This window comes from Delphinapterus leucas, chromosome 19 (genome assembly GCF_059928025.1).
Source record: "Delphinapterus leucas isolate spDelLeu-1000000601 "Yukka" chromosome 19, BTC_Dleu_Yukka2, whole genome shotgun sequence".
Classification (NCBI taxonomy): domain Eukaryota; kingdom Metazoa; phylum Chordata; class Mammalia; order Artiodactyla; family Monodontidae; genus Delphinapterus; species Delphinapterus leucas.
The window spans coordinates 13,898,689-13,924,162 of record NC_143147.1 but is presented as its reverse complement, the minus strand read 5'-3'; the positions used below and the strand labels follow the sequence as shown (position 1 = coordinate 13,924,162).

Here is a 25,474-nt window from a genome sequence, read left to right as displayed (position 1 = left end):
TCCTGCTGGGCCAGGTAGCTCAGGAAGGCTCAGAGAGGGCCTGCTAGGAGGCCCGGCTTCTTAATGAGCTGCTGTGACGGGGCACCTGTGGCTTGTTGTCGCTGATAAAATCACCCGAGAGCAAGATTTGACTCCGGATCGAGGGCTGGGTCTTCTGCCTGTTCCTTCTGAAGGTGCAGAGGCTGGCTTCTGTGGGTGACCCTCACGTTTGCCCCCAGGCCCGGGTATTCCATCTCGACCCCCCCAAGCCTCAGATCGCAGCTGACCTAGAGTCTGGGGGTCCGAGGGAGGTCTTACCCCTAATAGTCAGATGGTGGCCAGAATCAGTGGGATTCGTGGAGGCCTCTGTGACCCCCTGTTCACATGGTCACTCAGCAGGGGAGGTGAGCCCCTGTCCCTCAGGGACTTTCGGCTCGTGGTTTGGCCTCGTCTAGAAAGGAAGCCGGAGACGTGAAGCCTGGGTCTTCCGGAGTCTGGCTGAAGTTCCTCACCTTTTCTGAGCACCGGGTGGGAGCTTGTAGAGAAACTAGTTGCCTTTCTAGGCAGGAGAGGAATGGTCACAAAAAAGCACATGCTTCTGTCAGGCCCTACGGTCTTCTGTACTGTCAGTCTTTTCTGTCCGCCGAGAAAATGCCTTAGCTTGTGAGATGCGAGATGTGAGCCCGGGGGAACTTGGGCCAGGGGTGCAGGCCCCTCTCTGCACATGGAAGACAGCCCCTCACATGCCACCCCTGCCATGGACCCCCTTCCCCGCCAGTGAGTCAAGGTCAGACCGGGCCACGCAGCCCCATCGTGATGAGCAGGGGGCCCTGGGAACCCCTCTCTCTGCCCCAGGGGCCGAGGTGAGTCAACAACATGCAGACAGCAGAGGGGTCAGGGTCCTGCCTTCCCCTCGCTCCTGTCCCTGCCAGGTGGAGGGATGGCTTCCAGAAGAGAACAGGTAGGGTGCCCGGGCCCTCACGCCGGCTTTCCCTTCCTCCCTGACCATCCTCTGCTGGGGCGAGGAGTGGGGCTGGGAGGGAGGGCCCAGGAAGGTTGGGAGGAGTCTGCACTGTGCTCGTTCTTCTCTAACATGTTCTTATTGTTTCCCCTTCCTCCCACCCTGAACCCCACAAAGAGATCCCCGTGGCACCGCCGACCACTGCAGCCAGCAGCGTGGAGGAGCCCGAAGGTAGGCTTCCCCCTTTGCTGCCTTCCTGCTTTTGCCGTAGGGTGGGGTGGGGCCTGGGGAAGGGGGTTAGAGGGGCCAGACTCCTCTGAACCAGCATCAGGGTGCTGGCTGGTATGAGTGGTACCCCTGGGCTGGATTGAGGATGATGGAGCCACAGGGCATTTTTCTGCGATGTCCCTTCCAAGAATGGTGCCTAAGGCTAGCCTGTCTCCCAAGCCTGGGACCCTCAAAGCCACATTCCTCTTGCTCAGCCAGCGAGGGTAAGAAGCTGCCTTCCAGTCTAGGGCCACCTGAGCTGGGGGTGACTCCTTTCGGGGTTGCAGAGGAGGAAGGAGACGGGTGGTGGGGATGAAAAAGGCATTCTAGAGCACTGGGGTCCACAAACAGAATTGGGGGAGGGCATGAATCGGGACAGGAAGAGACTCACCCCCTCACTGTCCCTTCCTTCTAACTGAAATCAAGAGTTTCCTGGGGAAAAAAAAAAAAAAAAGACTTTCCTGGTGGTCCAGTGGTTAGGAGTCCGCACTTCCACCGCAGGGGGTGCAGGTTCGATCCCTGGTCGAGGAACTAAGACCCTGCCTGCTGTGTGGTGCGACCTAAAAAAAAAAGAATTTCCTTTATTGCAAAGATGGGCCACAAACCATAGCCAGGCCAGCAACATCAGTGATTTGGCCACCAGCAGAAGTCCCAGCCGTTTCCACATCACGTTAGAGTCGGTGCAGCTATCATGGAAGAGTATTTACGCTCACTAAATTGCTTCAGAATGACGGAGGTTACCAGACCTGCTGCTAGGTCCTGACTTATAATCATTAATAAAGAAACACATACATTACGTAACTGTACCCTAAATCTGGGGTTTTGGAAAGATTTGGGTTAAGTGTATTTCAGTATTGATTAGTTTCCTTTGTAGTCCTATGGATTTTATTTCTGCATTTAAAAACATTACTGTGAGAAAGTAAAAATGTCGCTGTGACGTCCGTGGACGTCACCAGTCCTTGGTACAAGAAGGGTCACCCAGTCCTGGCTTTGGGTACAGAGAGGGCTCGGAGCCTGGCTGGAGGGGGCACCAGGAGAGCAGGCCATGCTGTACCCAGCGCCCTGGGCCTGCGGTCCCATGGGGCTTTTGTGTACTGGTACTTGGGAGTGGGAATGGGGGGCAGGAATGGAGACAGTGGGGCCCTGCAGGGACATCAGTGTCAGCTCTGGGAACTCCTTTGCTCCTCCCCAGATCCACCTGTTGGGGAGGTCTGTGCACCCATGTGGTCACCTGAATACTTTAGTTTTTAAATTTAAAAAATTTTTGGCTACGTGGCACAGCCTGCAGGATCTTAGTTCCCTGACCAGGGATCGAACCTGCACCCCCTGCAGTGGAAGTGCAGAGTCTTAAGCCACTGGACCGCCAGGGAAGCCCCCACCTGTATACATTAGAATAGACTGGATTTTTTTTGAATATTGGCCATGCGCTGGGAACTTGAGAGAAAACGGATTCAGAACTTGGATGTGCACCATCACCAAACAGCCCTCAAAGAGGAGAGGACAGAAAATTTCAGGGAGTGCTGGAGGCTACACTGGGGAAAACCAAAGATATTTTGGTCTTGGGTTGTTGGGCAGAGTCTTCTGTCACCTTTGGTTGAGCCCCGGGGGACACTTACAGGAGAAACAGTGCTGGGAAGGGGATGAAGGAAGCAGCATGACGGGTGCCTGGGAGGCAGGATGAGGAAGCTCTTTGGTAAAAACATAATAAAAGGAACAGCCCAGTTAGTTCAGCTCTCGGGTAGAGCAGTTTTGAAGCGAGAAGACACTTCCAGTTAATGCAGTCGCGATTCTTGCTTCCTTGCTGTGACATGAGTCCCATCAGAACTCACCGGGGCTGAGAACACAGCTCATCCAAGGACAAGGCATATCTTCACCCTCTCTCTCTCTCTCTCTCTCTCTCTCTCTCTCTCTCTCTCTCTCTCACCTCCCATCTTTCTGGTCCTTGCAATCTTGTCTTTATGTTTCTTGCAGTGGTTTTGGCTTTTTCATTCCACATTAGAAATGGGCAAATGGAAACAAGACAGGAGAAGCAAAAAACAACTCATGAGATTTCTGTACACACCACAAGAAGCTGGTATAAAACATGCAACGATCTCCACTCAACCAGACAAAAGATTCCTGGGCAACTAACAAACACTTGTAGCATTTTCCTTTGAAGAGTGTTTATCAACTCTCAGTTAACTTTTCTGACTCCTTTTGATTTTGTCGCTGTTTATTTCCTTTCTTCTTTCTGGACGTTTAAAAACATGGTTTAAATGGATGCAAACAGTAAATGAACACCCTTTAACAAAGTGCTTTCTCCACAGAGGGGCTAAGCGAGCAGGTGTGATGCTTGCTGGGATGCTGTGTCCTTGGCCGGACCCTTTGTGACCTTCTCTGGGTCTCCGAATGGTCAGGATCTGTGATGCTTTTTCTGGAGAACTCGGGCCAGGTCTAGACTACGGGCGCTGGGACTCCGGGGTCTGCCACCACAGAGAGGCCCTGCTCTCCTCATCTCAGCAGGAGGGACGTTGTGGGCAGGAGGCCAGGGGCCCCCCTGGGAAGTGGGGCCTGGGAGCTCAGTACTTCCAAGCCTGTCGATTCTTGCAGTGTTTGAATAGGGAAGGCCTCCGTGCTGGGCTGCCTGAGAAAAGCTTGTTTACTTTTGCCTGCGGAACAGAGGAGAATTAATAAGCCAAGAATTTGTCCTGAAAGCTGATGGACATAACCTCACCCTGAACCCATCCCCTTGAAGGGCCAGCTCACTCCGGGAATGCTGTCCACCTGCTCACTAAGCTGGCTGGTACCCGGTCTTGGGGCAGGGAGGCGAGGAACCTTGGGGCCAGGAGGGAGATGGGGCAAACCGACTCTAAACCTATCTACTTGTGGTTGTAGAGACCTAACACCACCTGCCTTCCCTTCCCCTGCACCAACTCCGAGGTAGCTGTCGGAGTTTGGTTTGTGGGGGGCATATTGTTTGGTTTGTGGGGACCCCTTGGTTTAGCAGCAGTACCATCTTGGAGCCGGGAGATCTGGGGTTGATTCTCCCCTGGCTGTGAGGCCTTGGACAGAGCAAAGACTTCTCTCTTCTGCTTCCTTGAAAGATGACGGGGTGGGACCAACGGTCCAGGGCCCTCCCCGCCCTGCCTCTCCTGGGAGGATTGAACTTCTGCTAATAAGCTTTCTCCTTCCTTGTAAATGCCTGCTTGCACCCCTCCCCACTCTGCTGACCAGCTTCTTCCAAGGGCCTTGCGGGTCCTCATGAGCAGAGGCACGCAGTAAACAGTTAACACCTGGCTGGGGCGGGGCCTGATGTATAGCATTTGCTGCTTTCCCTGGTGTAAACGGCTCCCACGTGAGAGCCCACGTGAGCCTCCCCCGGAGACGCCTGAGGGAGGAAGGGCCGCCTCTGGGCGGGGCCAGAAAGCCATTGACTTTCGCTGGCCTCCTGGGCTGGAAGGGGCACAGCTGTCGTCCGAGTGAAAGCTGGACCCGGGATGCAGGTACGAGAGCGAACAACCGGCTCCCCTCCTCCGCCCCCACCTACCTGGGTCTGGGGGCCACCCTCTGGCCCAGTTGCACTCACCCCCTTTGGGGTCCCGAGTGGTGCCCTTTGCCAGCTGCTCCAGTGGTCCGGCGGGGGGTGGGGGTGGCTTCTGAGGCCCCCCGGCAGCCGTTCGGGGGAGCCTGGCGGCTGAACCTACGGGAGCTGCCCCGCCTCAGGTGCTCCCAGGTGTGGGGTGGGAGTGGGCTGAGAGATGTCACCTCTGGTGGCCTCGCAGCACCTCCATTTGTTTCATGGAAGACTATTGGGTTTTTATAGACCTGCCGCTGGATAAGCTTGGATTGTTCTCGTTTTAGGCTTTGGTTTTCCGGGGTAGGGGGTAGGTTGGGTGAGTAGAGGAAACGAGCTGATAAGAGTTGAACGCACTACTGGCCGAGTGTTCGGGCGGTGGGGGGGGAAGGGCAGTGAACTGGGAGTTCTGCTTGATCTTGTTTCCTCCCCTGTGAACCGGGGTCATGATAACCCTGTTGTGTACGGTTGTCGTGGGGATTAAATGAGATGCTCTGGGTAAAGCCTTTGGTTCAGTGGCGGGCTTATCCTAAGTGCTCAGTAAAAAAGCAATGGAGGGGGCTTCCCTGGTGGCACAGTGGTTGAGAGTCCGCCTGCCGATGCAGGGGACGCGGGTTTGTGCCCCGGTCCGGGAGGATCCCACATGCCGCGGAGCGGCTGGGCCCGTGAGCCATGGCTGCTGAGCCTGTGCTCCGCAACGGGAGAGGCCACAACAGTGAGAGGCCCGCGTACCGCAAAAAAAAAAAAAAAAAAAAAAAAAAAAGAAAAGCAATGGAGGGACTTCTCTGGTGGCGCAGTGGTACAGCCGCCTGCCAGTGCAGGAGACGCGGGTTTGAGCCCTAGCCGGGGAAGATCCCACATGCCGCGGAGCAACTAAGCCCGTGCACCGCAACTACTGAGCCTGCGCTCTAGAGCCCGCGAGCCACAGCTACTGAAGCCCGTGTGCCTAGAGCCCGTGCTCCGCAACAAGGGAAGCCACTGCAGTGAGAAGCCTGTGCACCACAACAAAGAGTAGCCCCTGCTCGCTGCAGCTAGAGAAAAGCCCGCACACAGCAATGAAGACTCAATGAAGCCAGAAAGAAATAAAAAAAAATTTTTTTAAAGCAATGGAACGCCATGGAAAATACAAACACTGCAGTGTATGGAAGGGTTGAGCTGAGCTGAAGTCTCATAGCTCCTCACCAGGGATGTGGGTTTGCATGAGGACAGGTGTAGACAGTCAGCCAGAGGGAGGGCTTGTGAGAAGAACTTGATTGGGAACAGGTGGGGCTGCCCAAGGCAGAAGGTGGCCTCACAGACTGTAAGACCCTGTTAAAGACTGGAAATCAACTAAAGGGCTTGACTTCACAATAGCCAAAAGGTGGAAACAGCCCAGTGTCTACCTTTGGGACAGAATGGATGGTGGCAGGATGGATAAACTCCATGCGGTATATCCAGACGATGGAATATCAGGCAGCCATAAAAAGGAATAAGTACTGACACATGCTATAACTTGGATGAACCTTGAAAATATTATGCTAATTGAAAGAAGCCAGACACAAAAGGCCACACAGCGTATGATTCCATTTATATGAAATGCCCAGAATAAGCAAATCCAGAGACAGAAAGATTAGTGGTTGCCCAGGACCGGGAGGCGGGAGGGATGGGGAGTGACTGTCTGATGGGTACAGGCTTTCCTTTTGGGGTGACAGAAAATTCTGAAACTAGAGAGTGGTGATGGGTAACATTGCGAATATACTTAATGCCACTGAATTGTACATTTAAAAATCGTAAATTTTATGTGTGTCTTACTACAATTTTTTTTTTTTTTTTTTTTTTTTGCGGTACGTGGGCGTCTCACTGTTGTGGCCTCTCCTGCCGCGGAGCACAGGCTCCAGACGCGCAGGCTCAGCGGCCATGGCTCACGGGCCCAGCCGCTCCGTGGCATGTGGGATCTTCCCAGACCGGGGCACAAACCCGTGTCCCCTGCATCGGCAGGCGGACTCTCAACCACTGCGATACCAGGGAAGCCCCTTACTACAGTTTTTTAAAAGTTGAGTTTTTGAGGTCAGAGTGCAAGGGTGCAGGGAATCTGGTTGGTTTGGGGTGGACTGGGTGGAGAGCAGGAGCCCTGGGGACAGGGCGCTGGGGCTCGGGCAGCCGTGGGGGACATGCTTGCCTTCCTGACCTCTTGCTTCCTGGGAGACTTTTGAGACTGGGGGCCCACTTAGTACCTCTCCACTTCATCTCCAAGCAGAAATAGTTCAGCCAACATGGGGGAATGGCAGACGCCCTCTGTTGCCTTCCAGACGTATGGCAGTGGCTGTGTTGCCTAGTGTTACGTTGAAAAGGTCTGACCTCACAGCCTGCATGCTTTTAGAGTCATCTGAGGAGGGTGTGGTTCCCTGGGCCCCAGGTAAGGGAGCCATTGGTACTCCTGGTATAGGAGAAAGGGACCTGTGCGTCCATTGTGGGGGAGCTAGGATCACCGACCATAACACTTGTAAGCAGCTCGTGCCACTTGTAAGAAGGAGGTCTATTAATTGACTGAGTGCTGATTGGTTTTCAAAAGATGGTGTGACACAGGATGTAGGGCTGTCCGGGATCAGCTGTATGAGTAAATGGCTGTCAGATAAGTATTATCCCAGGAAGTGTTTGGACCAGACCCATGAGTAAAGATAGATACTGCTGTTACCCCATTTTACATAGGAGAAACTGAGGCACAGAGAGGTCAGTGAGCTGGGATTCCAGCCAAGGTCTCCTGGCCTCAGAGTCCGCTAGTGACATTAACCTCCCCATCATCATTCTGCCTCTCAGTAGTCATGCTACTTGGTCAATTTAGAGTAATTTAAAAATATATAAATATATATATATTATATACACACACTTAAGTGTATACACACACACACACACCTGACTCTGTGGTAACATCCTACCAAGAGAGAAGACAAACTTGTGTGTCCGCAGGGGACCTGAAACCAAGGTAGAGATGGAGGTACAGCCAGTTAAAAGCCACTGTCTTCCACAGGTGCCCGTTAAAGTGGCCCTTGGGAAGGATGGTGGTTGGCTAGGGGCGCTGGCGTGGCTGAGGCCACAGGGTCTGGGCTTGGGAGAAGCAGTTAGCAGTGACCCGTCCCTTTGGTCACAAGGCAGCCGAGGGAGACGGGCACACGGATCAGCTTATACCTGAAAACAGGTGGTGGGTAGAGGTGGGAAGGGCCTCTGTGCGTTCCTCAGAGCCTTGTGTCATAACATGTGCCTGTAGAGAATCAGCTGAAAACTGGTGAGAGAATTCTGCAGGGAGACCTTTACAGAATTAACATACAAAGGTCAGTAACTTCTCGTGTGTATCAGTAAGTACAGAACCATGTCCCAGCAAGTGAAGAGCATAGAATGCGATACTGGCCTGCAGTTAAGTGTTCGATGAGTGTCCGTTTTTTAATGATAATGGAAACAAACTCCCAATTAGAACAGCAACAAAAGTATCAACTACACAGGAATAGACGTAGCAATAAAAGTACAGACGGTATTTTTTTTTTAAAGGGTAAAACTTTCCCAAGGGACACTAAAGATCTTACCATGTTCCGGGAGGGCAAGATTCAGAATTGTAAAATGTCAATGCTCCCTGAAATCTGTAAGTTTAGCATAATTCTACTCAAAAAATCTCAATTGGATAGGATGTGATTTTTAATAGCCAAGAATGTTTTTAAGAAGAAGAGTGATGAAGGGTGACTTGCCCTAACAGATTTTTTAAATATTGTAACAAACAGGATATTTACGTTAGTGTGATCCTGGCGTAGGAATAGAGAAATCAGGAAAGCTGAGTAGAAGGTCCAGAAATAGACTCAAATATAAACATAAGAACTTGTGTATGATAAAGTTGTGATCATAAATCCGTGAGAAAAGGGATGAGTCCATCGGTAAACGGTGCTGGGAAAATGGCTATTTATTTTAAAATAATAATAAATTTCTCCTTCATGCTGTGAACTCATAAATCCCAATGTATGAAACGTATCTTTAAAATGAATTCTTGGGACTTCCCTGGTGGTCCAGTGGTTAAGACTCCGCGCTTCTGATGCAGGGGGCATGGGTTCAATATCTGGTTGGGGAGCTAAGATCCCACATGCTGTGGGGTGTGGCCAAAAAATAATAATTAAAAAAATTTAAAAATGAATTCTTAAAAGTTCTAGAATAAAGCATGTCAGTATCAGTGTAATCGTGGGGTGAAGAAGGCTTTCTACATAGGATACAAAAGCAAGAAATCATAAAGGGAAAGATTTTAACTAGATAAAAATAGAAAACGTCTAAACCTCAAAAATCTCTATAGGCAACATAAGGCAAACTAAATGCTGAAAAATATAAATTTTTAACATGGATGACCAGAGATTAATATCCTCCATAAATAACTTTTACAATTCACTGAAAGAGAGATCCTAATACAAAACTGAGCTGAGAAAATGAACTAGAAATTCAGAGAATTTGTACAAATGGCAATAAGCATCTGAAGTATTACACTTACTAGTAATACAGAAATAATATTAACAAGAATACCATTTTAAAAACCTTATTAAATCGACACTGTTTAGAAAACAAAAAGTAATTCCCAGTGTTGAAAGGGTTAGGGAAACAGGCATTCACCTGCTCTGGTGATGGGAGGGCAACGTGGTGCCAAGTTTATGAAGGGTGATTTAGCATCACGTATCAAAATGTATCTTTAGCCTCATCCTTTCACTTCTAGGAATTTAGCCTAAGGGAATAGTGATGTGTCGCAGGACTTTGCTCCGAGGTAGCTTATTGCAGCATTGTTCATAATAACAAAAGAGGGAAACGACCAAATTTCTCTCAGTAGCGTTTTAGTGACTCACTTATGGGATATCCATATAATAATGTTGTAGGAGAATTTTTGAATATGAAATGAAAAGATACAGTATATTTCCGAAGCAGATTATACATCTAATTACACACGGAGGGTCAGCTTTGGTGAAAAGACTGGCTTACAGAGCATTTCAAAGAAACTATTTCATTGTGCTCTTATATGCCGGTAGTTCTCAGCCTGGGGCTGCTTTGCCCACATGGGACATTTGGACATTACTGGAGATACTTCTGGTTGTCACAGCTAGGGGGAGGGTGCTACTGGCATCTAGTGGGTTGAGGCCAGGGACGCTGTTAAACATCCTGCATCGCACAGGGCAGCCCCCGTGGCGGTGAATTATCCAGCCCCAAATGCTAATAGTAGTGCCGAGGTTGAGAAACCCTGGTGTATTTTTACAGGATGACATCCATGTGCTCTCTCCAAAAGTATTAAGGCAGGATGCTACTGCTGCATTGGACCCACTCGTTTATTAGTTATGCATCGTATTGAAGTAGATGCGGCTGAGGGCTTAGAAAGTGAAGTTTTCTGAAGTCAGCTAACGTTTCCTGCCTGATCACAGGAAGTGCGGTGCTCACGTGTAGCCAAGTGTTTGCCTGGTCCTTTCTCCACATTCGTATCACTTCGATTTAACATCGTGTCCCATTTACTTCAACGATTTTTTTTTTTTGCTGAAATATCTTCCAGGAAAAGCTTAGATGTATTGACGTTTCACCCATAAATATTTCAGAATTCCTCTTCTGAAAAAGAAGAGCATTTCTTACATCTTCTCAACAGCATTATTACACCTAACAAAACTAACAGAAATTCTTTAATATCATCTAATGCCCAGTCCACCTTCCAACTTTCTTGGTCGTCCCCCAAATGTCTTTTACAGCTGGTCTACTCAATGGTTTAATTATTAAAACTTATGCAGTCGTGAGCTACACAAAGTATTATATTTAGAAGCGCATCAGAGTCCTCGTGGTGGGGAGGCTTGGGCTGCTTCTGAGGCTAGAACGCACGTGGAGTGATGTGTGGGATGAAAAGTGTTACCCAGGTGTTACCTATCGTCATTGTTCGTGGTCTAAAGGAAAAGGCATGGCCACGTCAGGCCTGAACTTTGGGCTTTGGGGCTGGGGGTGGGGTGAGAGCTCTGGGCCTCCTTTAGGGGAGTGTCCCCAAGGAAGGGGCACGTCCACAGCAGAGGGGATAAGAGAGCCAGTCACCATCATAAATCCTTGCCACGTCCCTCCGTGGGAAGCAGAGGGTGCTGGAGCTAAAAGCCGGTCAGCTGTGACTTAGGTGCCGGCGGGGCTGGAGAATTCTCGGTTGTGGAGCTGTCTTCTGTGTTTCTGGTGTGGCACGGCATTCTTGGCCTGTCCTCCAGACGGTTGCATTCATCAGATGTGCTCTGGGGGCAAAACAGCCTCTGGTTGTTAAGCCCGGATTTCCTGACATCAAGCCCAGTTCCCCAGAACCCTCCGGGAAAGGAACCAGAGGCTGAGCCAGGGCACATGGGGGCTCTTCTCTCGAGCGGGACCTGCGCACTCCACCCGCCCTGGCTGGAGACCAGACTGATCCGTGTGTGTTAGGTTGGACCAAAGGGAATTGTCCTTTTATTCGACCATTTGTGACCCACAGAAATGGCAGTTTCACATGGTACGGCGTACTCTTTCCATCCCCTCAGCCAGGAGACCCTGCTCTGGGCAGCCTGCGTGAACCAGTTTCTCCCTCTGTCTGTCAGTCTGTCTGCCTGTCTCGCTCTGATTTTCAAGAGTGTCTCTCTATCTCTGGGTCTTCCCTCTGCCTTTGTCTCTGTCTCTCTTCCCCACCGCCTTCCTTATTCCCTCACTTGCCCCATCTCCTCCCCCCTCCCCCTTCCCTTCCCTCCCCTCTTTGGGGCTTGCACAAAGGGCCAGGGCAGAGGTCAGGCTGGGGTGAGCAGGGCTGGGAGAGAGCCACTGGGGGCCTCCCCCGGGGAGCACAAAGGAAGCCATTTGCATGGGGGGTTTCAGGACCCGCATTGTTCCCCTGTGGCTGGGCTTTTGCAGGTGGAGCTGCCACCAGCCTTGGAGGAGGATAAAGGGATGAGCTGGGAGGCCAGAGAAGCCTGGGGGAGGAATATTTAGCCCTTCTGGGAGCTCTTCCCACCGGGGACTCAAGGGGGATGGCAGATGGGAATGGGGCAAGTGACAGGTGTCAGTGAGAGGATTGGAATCCCCAGGACCCGCCCTGTGTCACGAGGACGTCACAGGGTCCCTGACTGCAGAGGCTGGGGGTTGGGGGCGCGCAGGCTGCAGAGCTAGGCTGAGGCAGGGTGGACGCCGAGACCCCATCCCCACCCTGCAGGGTGGCCCCCCTGCCCAAAGCCGTGCCCGGAACCTCCCTTGGGATTCCTGTCCAGGTCGTGGGCTGGGCGCTGTGCAGGCGTCACAGTCCGTCCCCTCTCTGGATTGCTGTTGGGCTCGGCCCCTGCAGAACCTCAGATGCCACTGAAGTTAGTTAATACCGCCACCCCCAACCCCAGAGGTGGTCCCTTTGATTTATTAAATACGCTGCCGGATTTAAAACTACTCCAGACTTGATAATAATAGCAGTAATGCATTAGTCCACTTGGGCTGCCGTAACAAAAGACCGTAGAATGGTGGCTTAAACAACAGAAATTTATTTTCTTAAAGTTCTGGAGTGTGTTAAGTCCAAGATCGGGGTGCCAGCATGGTTGGGTTTTGACAAGGAGCCTCTTCTGGCTTGCAGACTGTCGACTTCTTACTGTGTCCTCACCTGGCGGGGAGAGAGCTCTCTAGTGTCTCTTCTTTCTTTCATTTTTTTTTTTTTTTTCTGCGGTAAGCGGGCCTCTCACTGTTGTGGCCTCTCCCGTTGCGGAGCACAGGCTCCGGACGCTCAGGCTCAGCAGCCATGGCTCACGGGCCCAGCCACTCCGTGGCATGTGGGATCCTCCCGGTCCGGGGCACAAACCTGGACTTCCAACCACTGCACCACCAGGGAAGCCCTGGTGTCTCTTCTTATAAGGGCCCTTATTCCATCCTCATGGCCGCCACCCCCATGACCTCATAGAACCTTAATTACCCCTCAAAGGCTCCACCTCCAAACACCATCACTTTGGGGGTTAGGACTTCAACATGGGAATGTTGGTGGGACACAGTTCCGTCCATGGCAAGTGATACTGGCAACAATGTTAAATGCCATCGTTAAGAGCAGGGATTTTGAGTTTTTCATGACCCTCCCCCCACCCCAGTGACCCAGTTAAAGTGTCCTGCAGGCCGCTTGATAGCTTTGGGCTCAGTCTTCTCAATGAAATGAAGGTGTTGGGCTAATGATCTATTCGGCCCCTTCCCACTCAGTATTTCCAAGTCCCAGCTAGTTGGAAGGCTGGTTGGGAGACTGTGATCGCGGGGCCTTCTGGTCATAGAACCCGGGTGGTTGCCTTGGGGGCTCTTTCAGGGCTGTGTTGAGGGGACCCTGAGGGATTTGGACCAGGAATGGTGTCCAGACCCAGGGGAGGGAAGGCGAAGAGGAGGATGGGTGGGGCATGTTGTCTGCCCACTATGCAGGCGTCCTCCCTGCTGTGGACATGGACCTTCAGTGTTGGAAGGACCAACGTGGCCTTGAGGTGGACGAGGCTACCAGCTGCCCCCTACCGTCTGATAGGTAGCACAGACTGTCCCTACCCCCGAACCTACCTCCTGTCAAGCAGGACTCTCTTGCTGCTCCTAAAGCTATGGGTGTGGCCTATGAAACTAGGCCCACTCTGCCCTGAGGTGTGACCACACAGATCAGGGGCCTTGTGTCCTTTTCTCCCAGGGCAGGGCTTTATCTCAGTTAGAGCAGTGGATCTGCATCTGGGGAGGCGCAGTGGGGCACTGCCCCCTTCCAGTTCCTTCCATGGGAGAGGTCAGCTTCTCCCCAGGGAAGATGATGGCCAGTGTGATTTGCACTGTTTTGTGGGCTCTGCTCAAGAGTAAAGTGTGTTGTAGGATCGAGGAAAGGAGAGAGCTGTTTCGTTTGCAGAGATGGGAAATGAATTGGGGTCTGAAACGAATTTGTTCTGTGCTAAGAGGTATCTGAAAATCGGTGGTGCGCTGGGGCTGGCGCACACCTGCTCCCAAGAGCTGACTGTCGGTATCTGTTCCCGGCTCTGTGCTCAGGGCATCCTGCTGGCGGTTTGAAATTGGCCACGCTGGGAATATTTACACCTTGGAAATTGGCACAAGCTACGAATCAAGGCTTTTTCTTCCCAGAGAGCAGGTGGTTACACATTTCTCAGTGTTTCTCCTGAAAGGCCTCCTGGGAGTGGAATTTTGTCTCTTGATACCAGTAGGAAACCTAGAGATAGCTCATCCGATCTGGCCTCCACATTTGACAGATGGGAAGACTGAGGCCCAGAGGAGAGCGACGTGGCCGAGGTCACACACAGTGGGTTGATGGCAGAACCTAGGTGAGGACCCAGGTCTCCCATCTCCCAAGTTTCCGTGGACCATAGTGCCTCAAGCCAGCATCCTTCCAAGCGGTAAGCTGTGGAGAGAAATCAGACATGGGGACTTGGAAAAGATTCCTCTTGCTGAAGAGAGGTGAGAAATTCCTAAGTGTTTGGGGCAGCAGATTTAGTGAAAGCTGCTTTAAAATTTCCTCCAAGCCAGGCTGGGTTAGATTTCCACTCATTGCCATCCTACCCGCTCCCCCAGCAGGTGGGACACAGCCTTAGTTTCCTGGCTTTCCTTCTGTCCCGTGAGGTCACCTCCTTCAGTCCCAGGGTTGGAAAGTTGTACTTCAGCATCTAAAATCTCCCTGCAGGCGAGGACATCTTCACCAGATGGAGAGACCTCGGAGAAGGTGGCGATCTACTCTTAGGCCCGATAATCTAGGATTGTCTTGGGTCTGAACTTCATCCCTGTCCTTCCCCCTCTTTGTGGCAAAGGTACTGCTGTGGATGGGGGAAGAGGTGCAGTGCCAGCCGTTCATTTGGGTTGTCAGGGGCCCCAAGACAGGGATTCTTGTGACATGATTTATTGAGAGGATGTTCTCAGGAGAAACTAGTAAGGGGGTGAGGTGGGCAGGGCAGGGGAAGAAGCTAGGAAAATGTGTGGGTTCACAAGTCTGGCCTCAGCCTGTTTCCATGGGCGGTCTAGACAGTGAATCACCCCAAAGAAGTTGCCCTGCTTACAAGCAAAAGGGCTGGGTGCCTGCCCACGTAGCTGGCCATTGGCTGTGGACTGCCCGCTGGGATGGGGCGTGTGGATGTTTCCAAGCAGAGCAGTTTCCATGAGCCAGGGGCAGGCCTTCAGAGGAAGTGCAAGTGTGAGCTGGTGGCCGCCACCTCCCACAGCAGCTCTAGGTGGCTATACTGGTCCAGGAAAGGGGCTCTGGGCCAGGCACCCACCACGTCTGCTGTACTTGGTAAGTTATTCGGGGGGAAGGCAAGTTTTACTGGGATTTGGGAACCCCCTGTGGATTTCTGTTCTGTTCACTCCCCAACAGCCCTGTGCTGTGGAAAGGCCTGGTGGTTTTTCTCTGGGGCGCATGTCCTCCCTCTGACGCCAAGCCAGTCACTCAGTAAAGACAGTATTGTGATCTCTCCTGTTATCTCTCTCCTCTGCCACGTACACGCCGCTGCTGCTGTCCGAAGTCAAACTCTCTTTACTTCTCACCAATGCTGTATTGGTCAGCGTAGGCTTCGTGCTGTAAGAAGCATCCCGACAGTCCATCGCAGGTGTTCCTGGCTGGGTGGTTCCCTTCCAGGCAGTGAGTAGGGGCCTGGGCTCCTTCAGTCATGTGGCTCCGCCATCCCCTGGGGCCTTGGAGTCATTGGTTTGGAAAGAGAGTGCCTATGGGAGCCCTTTTCCGGGCAGGACTGAAAGCGTCTGCATCGCTTCTACCCACGTCCCGTGGCCGGGCTCGGTCACATGGCCACACCTCACACAAGGGGTGCTGAGTAAGTAGTCTCGAAGCCCAGGAGGAAACTAAAATGGGGTTTGGAAACTATATACAGTCTTCGCCATAGGCCTTTTGTTCACTCTGCTGACTTCGGGGTGTCTGTGGCCACCTGTCATCATGGTGCCACAGTTAACTGGCATCAGAAACACCTGTCATCATGGTGCCACAGTTAAGTGGCACCAGAAAGTGATGGTGAGCTTTGAGGGCCTTTTCTCTATGTAGGAAGCCGTTTAGCGCAGCCTTGGCCGGGGGGTGGCCATCCTGCCCGACAGCTGCCCAGGTTGGGTTGTAGCCCATCCAGGGAACTCAGCAGAGGCGTGACCTCATCGGCACTGGCCTAACCAGCTGGGCTCACCGGCCAACCAGCCAGTGGGGTGGACACTGCAGGGCCACCAGCTTCCCTCTCTTTCATGACTTTCCCAGGAAGCCCAGCTTCGCCTCCTTCCCCCGTGCCACTGAATCAGCCAGTGGGGTGGACACTGCAGGGCCACCAGCTTCCCTCTCTTTCATGACTTTCCCAGGAAGCCCAGCTTCGCCTCCTTCCCCCGTGCCACTGAATCACCCTTCAGCGCCGACGGCAGCTCCAGGCTGTGACCACTGCTGGCTCTTGCTGGAGAAGCGTATCCATAGCCAACTGGATCCCCGTTGGGACAGCTTTGTTTCCCCTGCCGAACACAAAATCCCCTGTTCACTCGGAGAGCCGACAAGGAGACCCCGTGGGGCCGGCCCTGTGGGGGCAGAGAGCAGTGAATGCAGCGCCCCAGTGGCTTCAGCTTATTAAAGGCGGATACACAGGCTAACCCCGCCCTCCGGGCGGGAGACAGAAAGGAGGGCACAGAGCTGTTACAGCGGATTAGCGGCCGCAGACTGATGGAGGCAGGTGCAGCCTTTTCTGCAGTTTGGAAGGGTTTATGAAATACTGATCCCGTGCTCAATAAATCCTTCCCTTGGCCTCATCCGGGCTACAGCCTGAAAATGGGGATTTCTTGTTCAGCCAGGCTTGGGAGCGGTTTTGAGTCTCCCACCCCACCCCCAACTCCTAGCGTTCCTTGGGAATTCCGACATGAGGATTTGTGCACTTGTCCGTTTATACATTTTCATTCATTCGTCAGATGCACATTGACTGAGGGCCTGGTTTGGGGGCTGGGGTTCCAGAGATGATAGAACGTGAAGTCCTGAGTTCAAGGGACCACGGTTTACTAGGTGAGAAAGATGCCCGAATAGATGATTCTAAGTCAGACGGTTACCTATTAGAGCAGAGCCAAGTGTGCCTGTGTCAGCAGATACCCCCGTGGCTGTCTCCAGGCCCCCCAATGTCAGGCTTTGCTAAGAGCCTGCTGGGTCTGTTCCGTACCCATTCAAAGCCTCAAGTCCCAGGCAGCTCGTCAGCCCTCCGGATGGGCTGCTGTTTCCTAATGGCACCGAGAGCAGATAAGGAGAACCAGCGACATAGCTAGAAGTTTGGGGTCCTCAAGCAAAACCTCTGGAAGGTCCATCTCACCTGGCAGAGCTTGCATCTTGGAAAATGGCCAGGGGCTGTATTCCTCTGGCTCTGATGAGGGTGTGGTTTCCATGTCTTTCCCTCATAGAGATGGGGACCCTGTCCCCATCTGTCCCAGTCAGATATCCCTCCTCCAGTGGGGCAGCGCATCTCCTAGCAAGCAGAAACCTCTACCTGTGTTCTCCACCAGGCTTTACAGGCTTCACCTCCTGCAAGCGTGTGGGTCTTTGACAAAAGATGTTGGAACTTGTTATGTGGCTCAGGGTTTCAACGTGCACATTGCAGTGGGGAGAGAAGGAAGGGGGTGGTTGGGACCTCAGGGCTACGGTAAAGCCTGACGTCCAAGGGTGGAGGCACATGAGATTAGAAGGTTCTGAGTTAACTTGTCCCAGGGCCCAGGTAGCTGTTTCCCAGCTTCTACCAGGAGCTGGTGCTTGCGGGGGCCGGGAACACAGCTGAGGGGTGCCTCCCACAAATATGGCCTCGCCTGCAGGTGAGAGCTGGTTAGTCCGTTGACCACCAGAATTGTACGGGAAGCTTCTCCCGGTGTGAACTTCCCAGTGGCGGGTCAGGGCAGCCCTGGGGGGATGTGTGGGAGTCACTGCCTGGCTCGAGCCCCTGAGACACACCCTTCTCTGGCTCCAGTACCCTTTGGTCTGTGGACGATAGGTGCGAGTTCGGGCAGTACAGTCTCAGAGGGTGCCCTGTAAAATGGTGAGACAGATTTGGAGCTCTGGCTGGGAACCTCGTGTCTGGGGGGCTCCTGCAGACAGAAGAGATGAGTAAGAAACAGAAGCCTGGTATAAAAGATGACCTTGGCTGTCTTGTTAAAACCTAGACATGTCCAGGTGGGGAGGGCAGGGCAGGGCAGGGGTGAAGTCCACGGGCCTTTTGGTGACCGTCATCCTCTAGGCCCTGCAGTGGCTCTTGGGGAGGACAGCAGTGGCTCTGCCTGGAACGTGAAGACTCCAGCCCCTTCCCTGGGGGACACGGGCGCTATGGTGACCCGAAGTATATCCAGAATTCTTTCCTTCCCCAAAGCCAACGTGGTACCTTCGTTCTCCACTTGAGAGGGTAGGGAGTCTGGACTTGACAGGGAGGGTCTCCGTATCCGCAGTGGTTCTTGCATTTTTGTGGAATGAGTGGCCCCCATAAATACGGTTTTCAGATGCCATAGCTTGTTACAATGCCACGTAACTTTTAACCATTTTGGATGGCAGTCTTTCCCGAGTGTACTGCCAGCTTTGCTGCCATGTTAAGTAATGCACATTGAATGTGATTCAGCTCCTCAGGGTGATGCAGCCATTGCAAAAAAGGGATTATACTGTAAACAAGCTTTTTCAGCCGGTTTAGGACTGTTGGCCTCTCTTCAAAATGGTCCTTAGGTATTCTACATCTGTTTTTCACAGTTTCATAGTTTTCTGCCTCTTCCTTGCTCTCTGCTAGCCATTCCTTCTTCCTGCCAATGGGTAGCTCACCAGAAGGTCCCCCCACCTAAATACAGGTCCCAGTGTACTATGTTCTGGGAATGGTGATAATGACATTTGTTATCAGTGTCTATAAATAAAAGATAATTAAGCTGTGAATGAAGATCTAAAGGGATTTCCTTTGTGATAGATACTTGGCTACTTCTAACCTCTTCCTTCCTGCTTCTCACCTGTATCCCAGAGAACTGAAAGAAACAGACAAGGGACCTCCAGGTAGGTAGGGTTTTACCGTCTGGAAGCATTTCCACACTCAGCATAGATGTCCGTGAAGTAAAGAGGATACTGGATTTGCCTCTTCAGTTCTCACATCAGACGGCTGAGGAACAGAGAGGCTAAGAAGTGGGACCAGTGGTGATAGGGAAAGCGTCCCCGGTGGCCATGACCTGGGACACTGAACATTGTGGTCCTGTTTTCTCACGTGTGTGATGGAAATGGCGGTCCTAATGCTACCTACCCGGCCTCCTTACCGGTCATTGTGCAGCTCAAATGGGGTCGTGGGTGGAAAGTGCTTTGGCTGGAGCTGCCCAGGTTTATACATCACTGTTCCAGCTGTTCATGCTGAGCTCCAGTGGGAGCTCATGGATTGGACACACCCGCCCTCTGAGGCTGAGGCAGGATCTACAGGCAGGGGAGAGGGGGACCCCAAGGCCTGTGGAGTTGGTGGCAGAGCAGGGCCTGGGACCATCTCCAGGGCAGAATGAATTCCCTCGGCGTAGTTTACCCCAGCTGGGAAGGACTGAGGATGGGCAGCTGAGGGTCAAGAGAAGATTCTGGATGGCCAGGCACTGGTTGAGCCAGCCGAGGTCTCCCGCCCCCAGTCGGGAGGGCTTTTGCAGTCCCCAAGGCTCTGGGCAAGAGGCTTTAATCTAATTACATGCTTTATTTGAGCCAATTTGTTTTCCAATCCATCTTGTTCAGCAAGAAGAAAGAGCGTGCTGGGGACTCCTGGCACCGTCTTGTTCCAAGTGGGGAAGAGAAGCTGCTGTCCTCACGTGGCCGGTGCAGCCCCCCGACCTCCCCAGCCCGGCCACCCCACCCCCAAACAGGCTGCAGGCAGCCCTGGCCGGTAGGGAGGGAGCTTGGGTGGGTCGACCGCTTTCACCGGCTGCGGGAGGGGAAAAAGCCCGGCTTGCGGGTCCCCCTCTTGAACGCCCAGCCCAGCCTGCCTGTTCCACGCCCCGCTCCACAGCCCATGCCCTTTGGGGGTCCCGGTGCTCCAGGCAGGACAGAAGGAGGAGCGGCTTCCAAGGCAGTGGCCTGGGACGAGGCTGCTCCTTCCTACAGGGCCCTCCCCACCCAGCTCAGCATCCCTGGCTTCTCCAGCAAGGGCTGCCCTCAGAATCCCAGGCCCGGGATGTTCAGTCTGCAAATGTATTTTCATAATAAGGAAGCAGATTTCGAATCTCTGTTATTAAAGTCCAAACAAAACACCAAAGCCCTGCAAACATCCCTGGAGAGGGAAGGTTTGCCGGCTCCTGCTGTCCTCCCCAGGCGAGGAGCCGTTCTCGCCAAGCTGCGGCTTTCTGTGTTTCGCAGCATTTTCCAAAATTCTTTTTCCACCCTTCTGAATCCTGCTTCAGGCCTTTGCTTTCCCGTTGTTTACACAGATTTGCTCCTCTGGGCCTGGGGTCTTCCGCCCTTGGACTGGGGGAGGGGTGCGGGAATTGTTGGGGCCTTGGGTCACTTTGCCACACGGTGGGGGGCAGCTTTGTCCCCCTTTTATTCGACAAATATGTATTGAGAGCTTGTAAGTGTCCTGGGCCCTGGGGAGAGCAGTGGACAGGGCAGTGGCCCTTGTCGTCAGGGAGGGAAGCAGACAATAAACAAACAGTGCTGAAAAAATGTAAAACTGCACTGTGACAAGGTGCTAGGAAGGAAACCAGATCCCCTAAAGACGAGTTTGCTTTTGGGAACAGCCAGCCATCAGTTGGTACATGCAATACATCGAGTGAGAAATTAAAAAACAATTTTTAAAAAAAATCGGTATGCCAGGAATATAGTGAGATTGGTTTTCTTGTCATGGCTCCTGAATTATAGGAAAAATAATGACAGCTGACATTTTTTAGTTCGTCAGGCTTCATCTCACTAGAACGTCAAAGGATTACACGTTCTTTCCCCATTTAATAAATGAGGAATCTGAGGTTCAGAGATGTGCAGTCACAAGCCCGAGGACACACAGCTTAAGAGTCGAGAAGCCAGTGTTTTGAGTTCCTCTGTAGCCTACCTGCCAACTGCTCCCCCATCCCACAGCCCTGAAGCCCATCCGTGTTCCCATCCATGTTTTGAGATAGGCCATTCCCACCAGTGTACCAGATTGTATCCCAGGGTCCAGGGGGAGGCAGTCTGTCCCATGGACACTCCACACCCCAACGCAAGCAGGCAAAGACCTTTAGAAAAGCCCGCACATCCAGAGGTCGGGATGCTGCTTCCAGGTGTCAGCTGCGAGTCCCCACAGAGGCATCCTGATTTCTGGTACCACTCAAACCCTCTCCAGCCCAAATCATGCCCTCTTTCTTGTCAAAGAGCTTAGCAGATTGAAAAGATGCCTGAGCACTTTACCCAGGCTTTCTCACGGGTGTCACCAGGATAATCATGAGGGATGCTGTGTCTTTAGTTTGGGGAGCCTGGTTTGTAGGTCTGTCTGAGCGGTCTTGGTATCTCACAGGGCTTGTTTTACACTATGTTTTTGGCCACGGGGGGACCCAGAGTTTACGTTCCAGTGTGTTCCTTGAGTGTTCAGTGGCGACGCGTCCTGCGCCAGGTGCTGGGACCAAGGTCCGATTTCCCACTGGGTGAGGAGGCAGACGGATAACTCTGGACCATGGCCTGGGTTCTGAGAGGGTAGAGGGTGCCCCGCTGTGCTTGCGGGCCTAGAGGAAGGCCACACAGGGAGATGACCCAGGAGTGGGGTCCAAGGAAGTGTTTACCGAGGGGACCGGTGCTCACGGCCAAGGCGTGGTGGCTGAACCTGTGAGTGGCCCCCTGCGGAGCCTCTGGCTTCTCCAGCCTCTGTGGGGCCAGGTCTCGTTCTTTCCAGATCCTCTGCGCATAATAGGGCTTACTCACTTGCACTCACATGGAGGAGAAGACGTTACAGAGAATGGAGTAAATGTCCCCAGACTGTGGGCCTCGGGCAAAAACAAGGTGCTAGCTTTGGGCCCCGAGACCCTCTCCATCCGGGCGCCTTCTCCCTCTGCCCGGCTCTGGGTCCGTAGTATAGCCCAAGAAGGGGTCTTGGAGGCAGACGTGCTCCTCCTGTTGGGAGACAGGGCTCCGTCGCCCATATCTCGGTCAGCTTTATAGATTCTGCCGAGGACCAGAGCCGGGTCAGTCCGCCTCGGGTCTGAGCTCTCCTCCTCTCCTCACGAGGCCCCAACTTTCCCACTGCTCCGCCGTCATTCACCCCCTCTTTGCGGTCACCGAGCCGGGGCCTCTGAGGCCGCCTGGAGCCTAGCATACCCTGTTGGCAGCCCCTTCTTATCCTTCAGGTTCCAGCTGAAAGGTCATCTCCTTGAGAGACCACCCCCAGCATCCCTTACCTGTCTCACCGCACCAAGGTTATTTCCTCCTGACTCCTATGAAGGGGCAGGACAGTTATTATCGGCATCACTACCCCATGTTACTGATGGGGAAACTGAGGCTTGGAATGGTTAAGGGCCGCAGATCAGAGCGCGGGTGATGGGATCCCTTTTTACAGGACACAACTGCTTTCCCTGGAGCCCTTCGCAGGCGACTTCGGCTCACACCCTCGGGGCAAGAAGTGAGGGATGTGACCGTGTGAGCTGCAGGGGCGAGTCTTTGAAGAAGATTTGAAGTAGGAAACACTGGGGTTTGCTACTTGGGGAAGAAGAAAGATGGGTACTGGGGTGGCCTCAGCAGATCTGTCAGACCCAGGCCTGATGGTGGTGGAGCTATCACAGTGGGGGCTCTTTAGGAGAAAGGGGGTGGGAGAGGGGGCCCTTGGTGGGCTGCGACAGCATGCCGTCCTGCAGGAACTTGCCTCCGCCCCGGCTGGCACGGCAAGGCGAGCCATGTGGGAAGCTCTGAGTGAAGGTGGCCGTACTGGGGAGGAGCAGAAAGAAAGGACAGGGCTTCCCTGGGGGTGACCCAGGCCTGGCTAGAACCCTCGGGTGGCTTTGCATTACATTGAAACAGACTCCAAACCTTATCCTGGCCCATCTGGCTGGTGTGCGTTTTTGTTTCTGCTCCTCCCCAACCTCAACTCTGTGCGAGGCTCCCTGGCCTGCATTCAGCCCTGGACTCTGCCAGGCTCGATCCTGCCTCAGGGCCTTTGCACAGGCTGTTCTTCCTGCCGGGACCCCTCTTCCCACAGATCTTCTTGCCCTGCCTTGCTTGCACTGTTTAGGTCTCAGTGCTGTGTTACCTCCTCGGGGAGTTTTCCCACACACAGTTCGCTGATCACTCACTCTTCCTTTGTCCCTTGGTATTAATGTTTGTGGAATTGGGAGAGGATGTAAAAACACACACACACACACACACACACACACACACACACACACACCTCCTAGGAAGATGTAGCCCTTTCTAGGAGCAGGAGCCCCATGGATTAGGAATGCAAATGTCACCTCACTGAGTAGGAACGTCATCTCATTATGGGAGTCCCATTCAATCCCCATCCTCACTGAAGAAGAGACTTGCCTCAGAATATTTTTAGTGTTTTTCTCCTGTTTTTTTTTTTTTTTTTGGCTGTGCCATACGGCGTGCGGGATCTTAGTTCCCCGACCAGGGATCGAACCCGCGCCCCCTGCCGTGGAAGCACGGAGTCTCAACCACTGGACCGCCAGGGGAGTCCCTGTTTTCCTCCTTTTAATACAAGAATGGTATACGCATTATAGTAAAATTAAATATACAGAGAAGACAAAGCAAGAGTATAAAAACCAGCCACACTTCCTCCACCCCACATTTCGGTGCACAGTATATTTTTCTAGAATAAAATTCAGACCCGTGCTATGGTTGAGAAGAACCCAGGGGCCCCCATGAACCATGCAGCCTCATCTCTGGCCGCCCCTCCCCTCCCCCAGCTCCAGGCCCCTCTTCTGTTGGTTCCTCACACCTGCCCGGCTTGTTCCTGCCCCGGCTGCTTCCCAGAGCTTCCTCCTAAATGTCGCCTCCTCAGACTGGCCTTCACATCTAAGAGGCCTCCACCTGCACCCCGGTCCCCATCCTCTACCAGTGCATGCTGGCCTGTGTCTTCATTCTGTGAGTGTCACTCTTTGGTGGGTGTGGTTACACTCGTATCATTGACATGTCCCCTCCTGCTATAAAGCCACCCTGACTGTTCGGTGAGCCCCAGGGTACACCCACACCTCCCAGAGCCAGCCACGTGGAAATCTTGTAGCAAAACTTCAGTGGATGAAGGGGTGATAAATTCCTAGAAGTCGGGGTGCTCCAGCAAGGGTGTGTGTTCTCCAGGGTTTTGACCTTCGAAGCCAATTGCACTCAGGAAAGTTGGTATTGATTTGCACCCCAACTGCATTGTCTGAGTGTGTGTGTGTGTGTGTGTGTGTGCGCTTTGACACGTTCCCAGGCAAAAGCCCTACATTCCTGTTGATTTTTAAAAATAAATTTACTTATTTTATTTCTTTTTATTTTTGGCTACATTGGGTCTTTGTTGCTGTGCACGGGCTTTCTCTAGTTGCGGCGAGCGGAGGCTACTCTTGGTTGCAGTGTGTGGGCTTCTCACTGCGGTGGCTTCTCTTGTTGCAGAGCACGGGCTCTAGGCACGGTGGCTTCGGTAGTTGAGGCGCGCGGGCTCTAGAGCGCAGGCTCAGTAGTTGTTGTGCACAGGCTTAGTTGCTCCGTGGCATGTAGGATCTTCCTGGAGCAGGGATCGAACCCATGTCCCCTGCGTTGGCAGACATGTTCTTAACCACTGTGCCACCAGGGAAGACCCCCTGTTGATTTTTTAAAAAATATTTATTTGGCTGCACTGGGTCTTAGTTGCAGCACGCGGGATCTTTAGTTGCGGCTTGTGGGATCTAGTTCCCTGACCAGGGATTGAACCCGGTCTGCTGCTCTTAGCCACTGGACCACCAGGGAAGTCCCTCCTGTTGATTTAAGTTGTGTTTCTTTGCTTATTTGAGGTTGAGCATTGTTACATCTCCGTGTCCGCCTTCTTCCCTCTTTTGTGAATTGCCTGTTTGTCTTCTTTGAATGTTAGGGTGCTTGTCTTATTGATTCAGAAGAGTTCTTTATATATTAAAGACACCCACCCTTTGCTCTCTATGTTGCAAACACTTTTGGCTTTGCTCCCAAAAGTTTTACAAGGTACCTCGTGCCCGTCCTTGCTTGGGGCTGCCTCATTTGGGGTGACCTTGGCCTTTCTGCCCCAGAGCTGAATGGATGTCATGCCATGGAGGCAAGGAGGGCTGGGAGGTGATGGGGCGGGTGAGACCAACACAGGCCTGGAGAGACGCGTGGGCACTCGGGAGCTGCCTGTGGACCCCGGCTCTTTCCTGGGCAAAGTGCTTATGATGGGGGTTCTAAGAAGGTGTCTCAGCAGGGGGAGTGGGTCCTTCACCTACAGCCTAGGACCAGGAGGTGGGGGTTGGCTTAGTGGGGCGTGCTTCCTCGATCTTTAACGTGCTCATCGTGAAACCCACGGAGACCGACGGTGTGTGAAAGTGACACACACGGAAAGCTGGCCTCTGGCCTGAGGAGTTCCAAGTGGCTTTGTGGATCTGGGTCAGGGAAAGCCAGGACTCTCTGGGCAGAGTGGCCTCACCTGTCATCTGTCACCTGCTGGTGGGCAGGGTGGCCCAGCCAAAACAGACAGAGCCAGCTGGGTGTCCTTCCTGGTGCCACCCCCTTGAACTCGTCACCCGGCAGGGTTGGGGTGAGGGGTTCCAGGACCCCCTCCCCTGTGCCCAGCCAGCGGAATCTGAAACTCCCCCAGCCTCCAGGTCTCTGCCCTGGGAAGGAC

The 25,474-nt window shown here is 52.9% G+C and overlaps 1 protein-coding gene across 1 annotated transcript in view; it reads left to right on the top strand.

Moving 5' to 3' along the window:
• The window catches only part of NTN1 (netrin 1), a 182,099-nt gene that overhangs the window by 131,432 nt on the left and 25,193 nt on the right, over window positions 1-25,474 (top strand). The window contains exon 4 of the mRNA XM_022595418.3: window positions 1,118-1,171. Within this exon, the coding sequence (XP_022451126.1) occupies window positions 1,118-1,171 (54 nt within the window). The remainder of the gene's footprint in view (window positions 1-1,117; window positions 1,172-25,474) is intronic.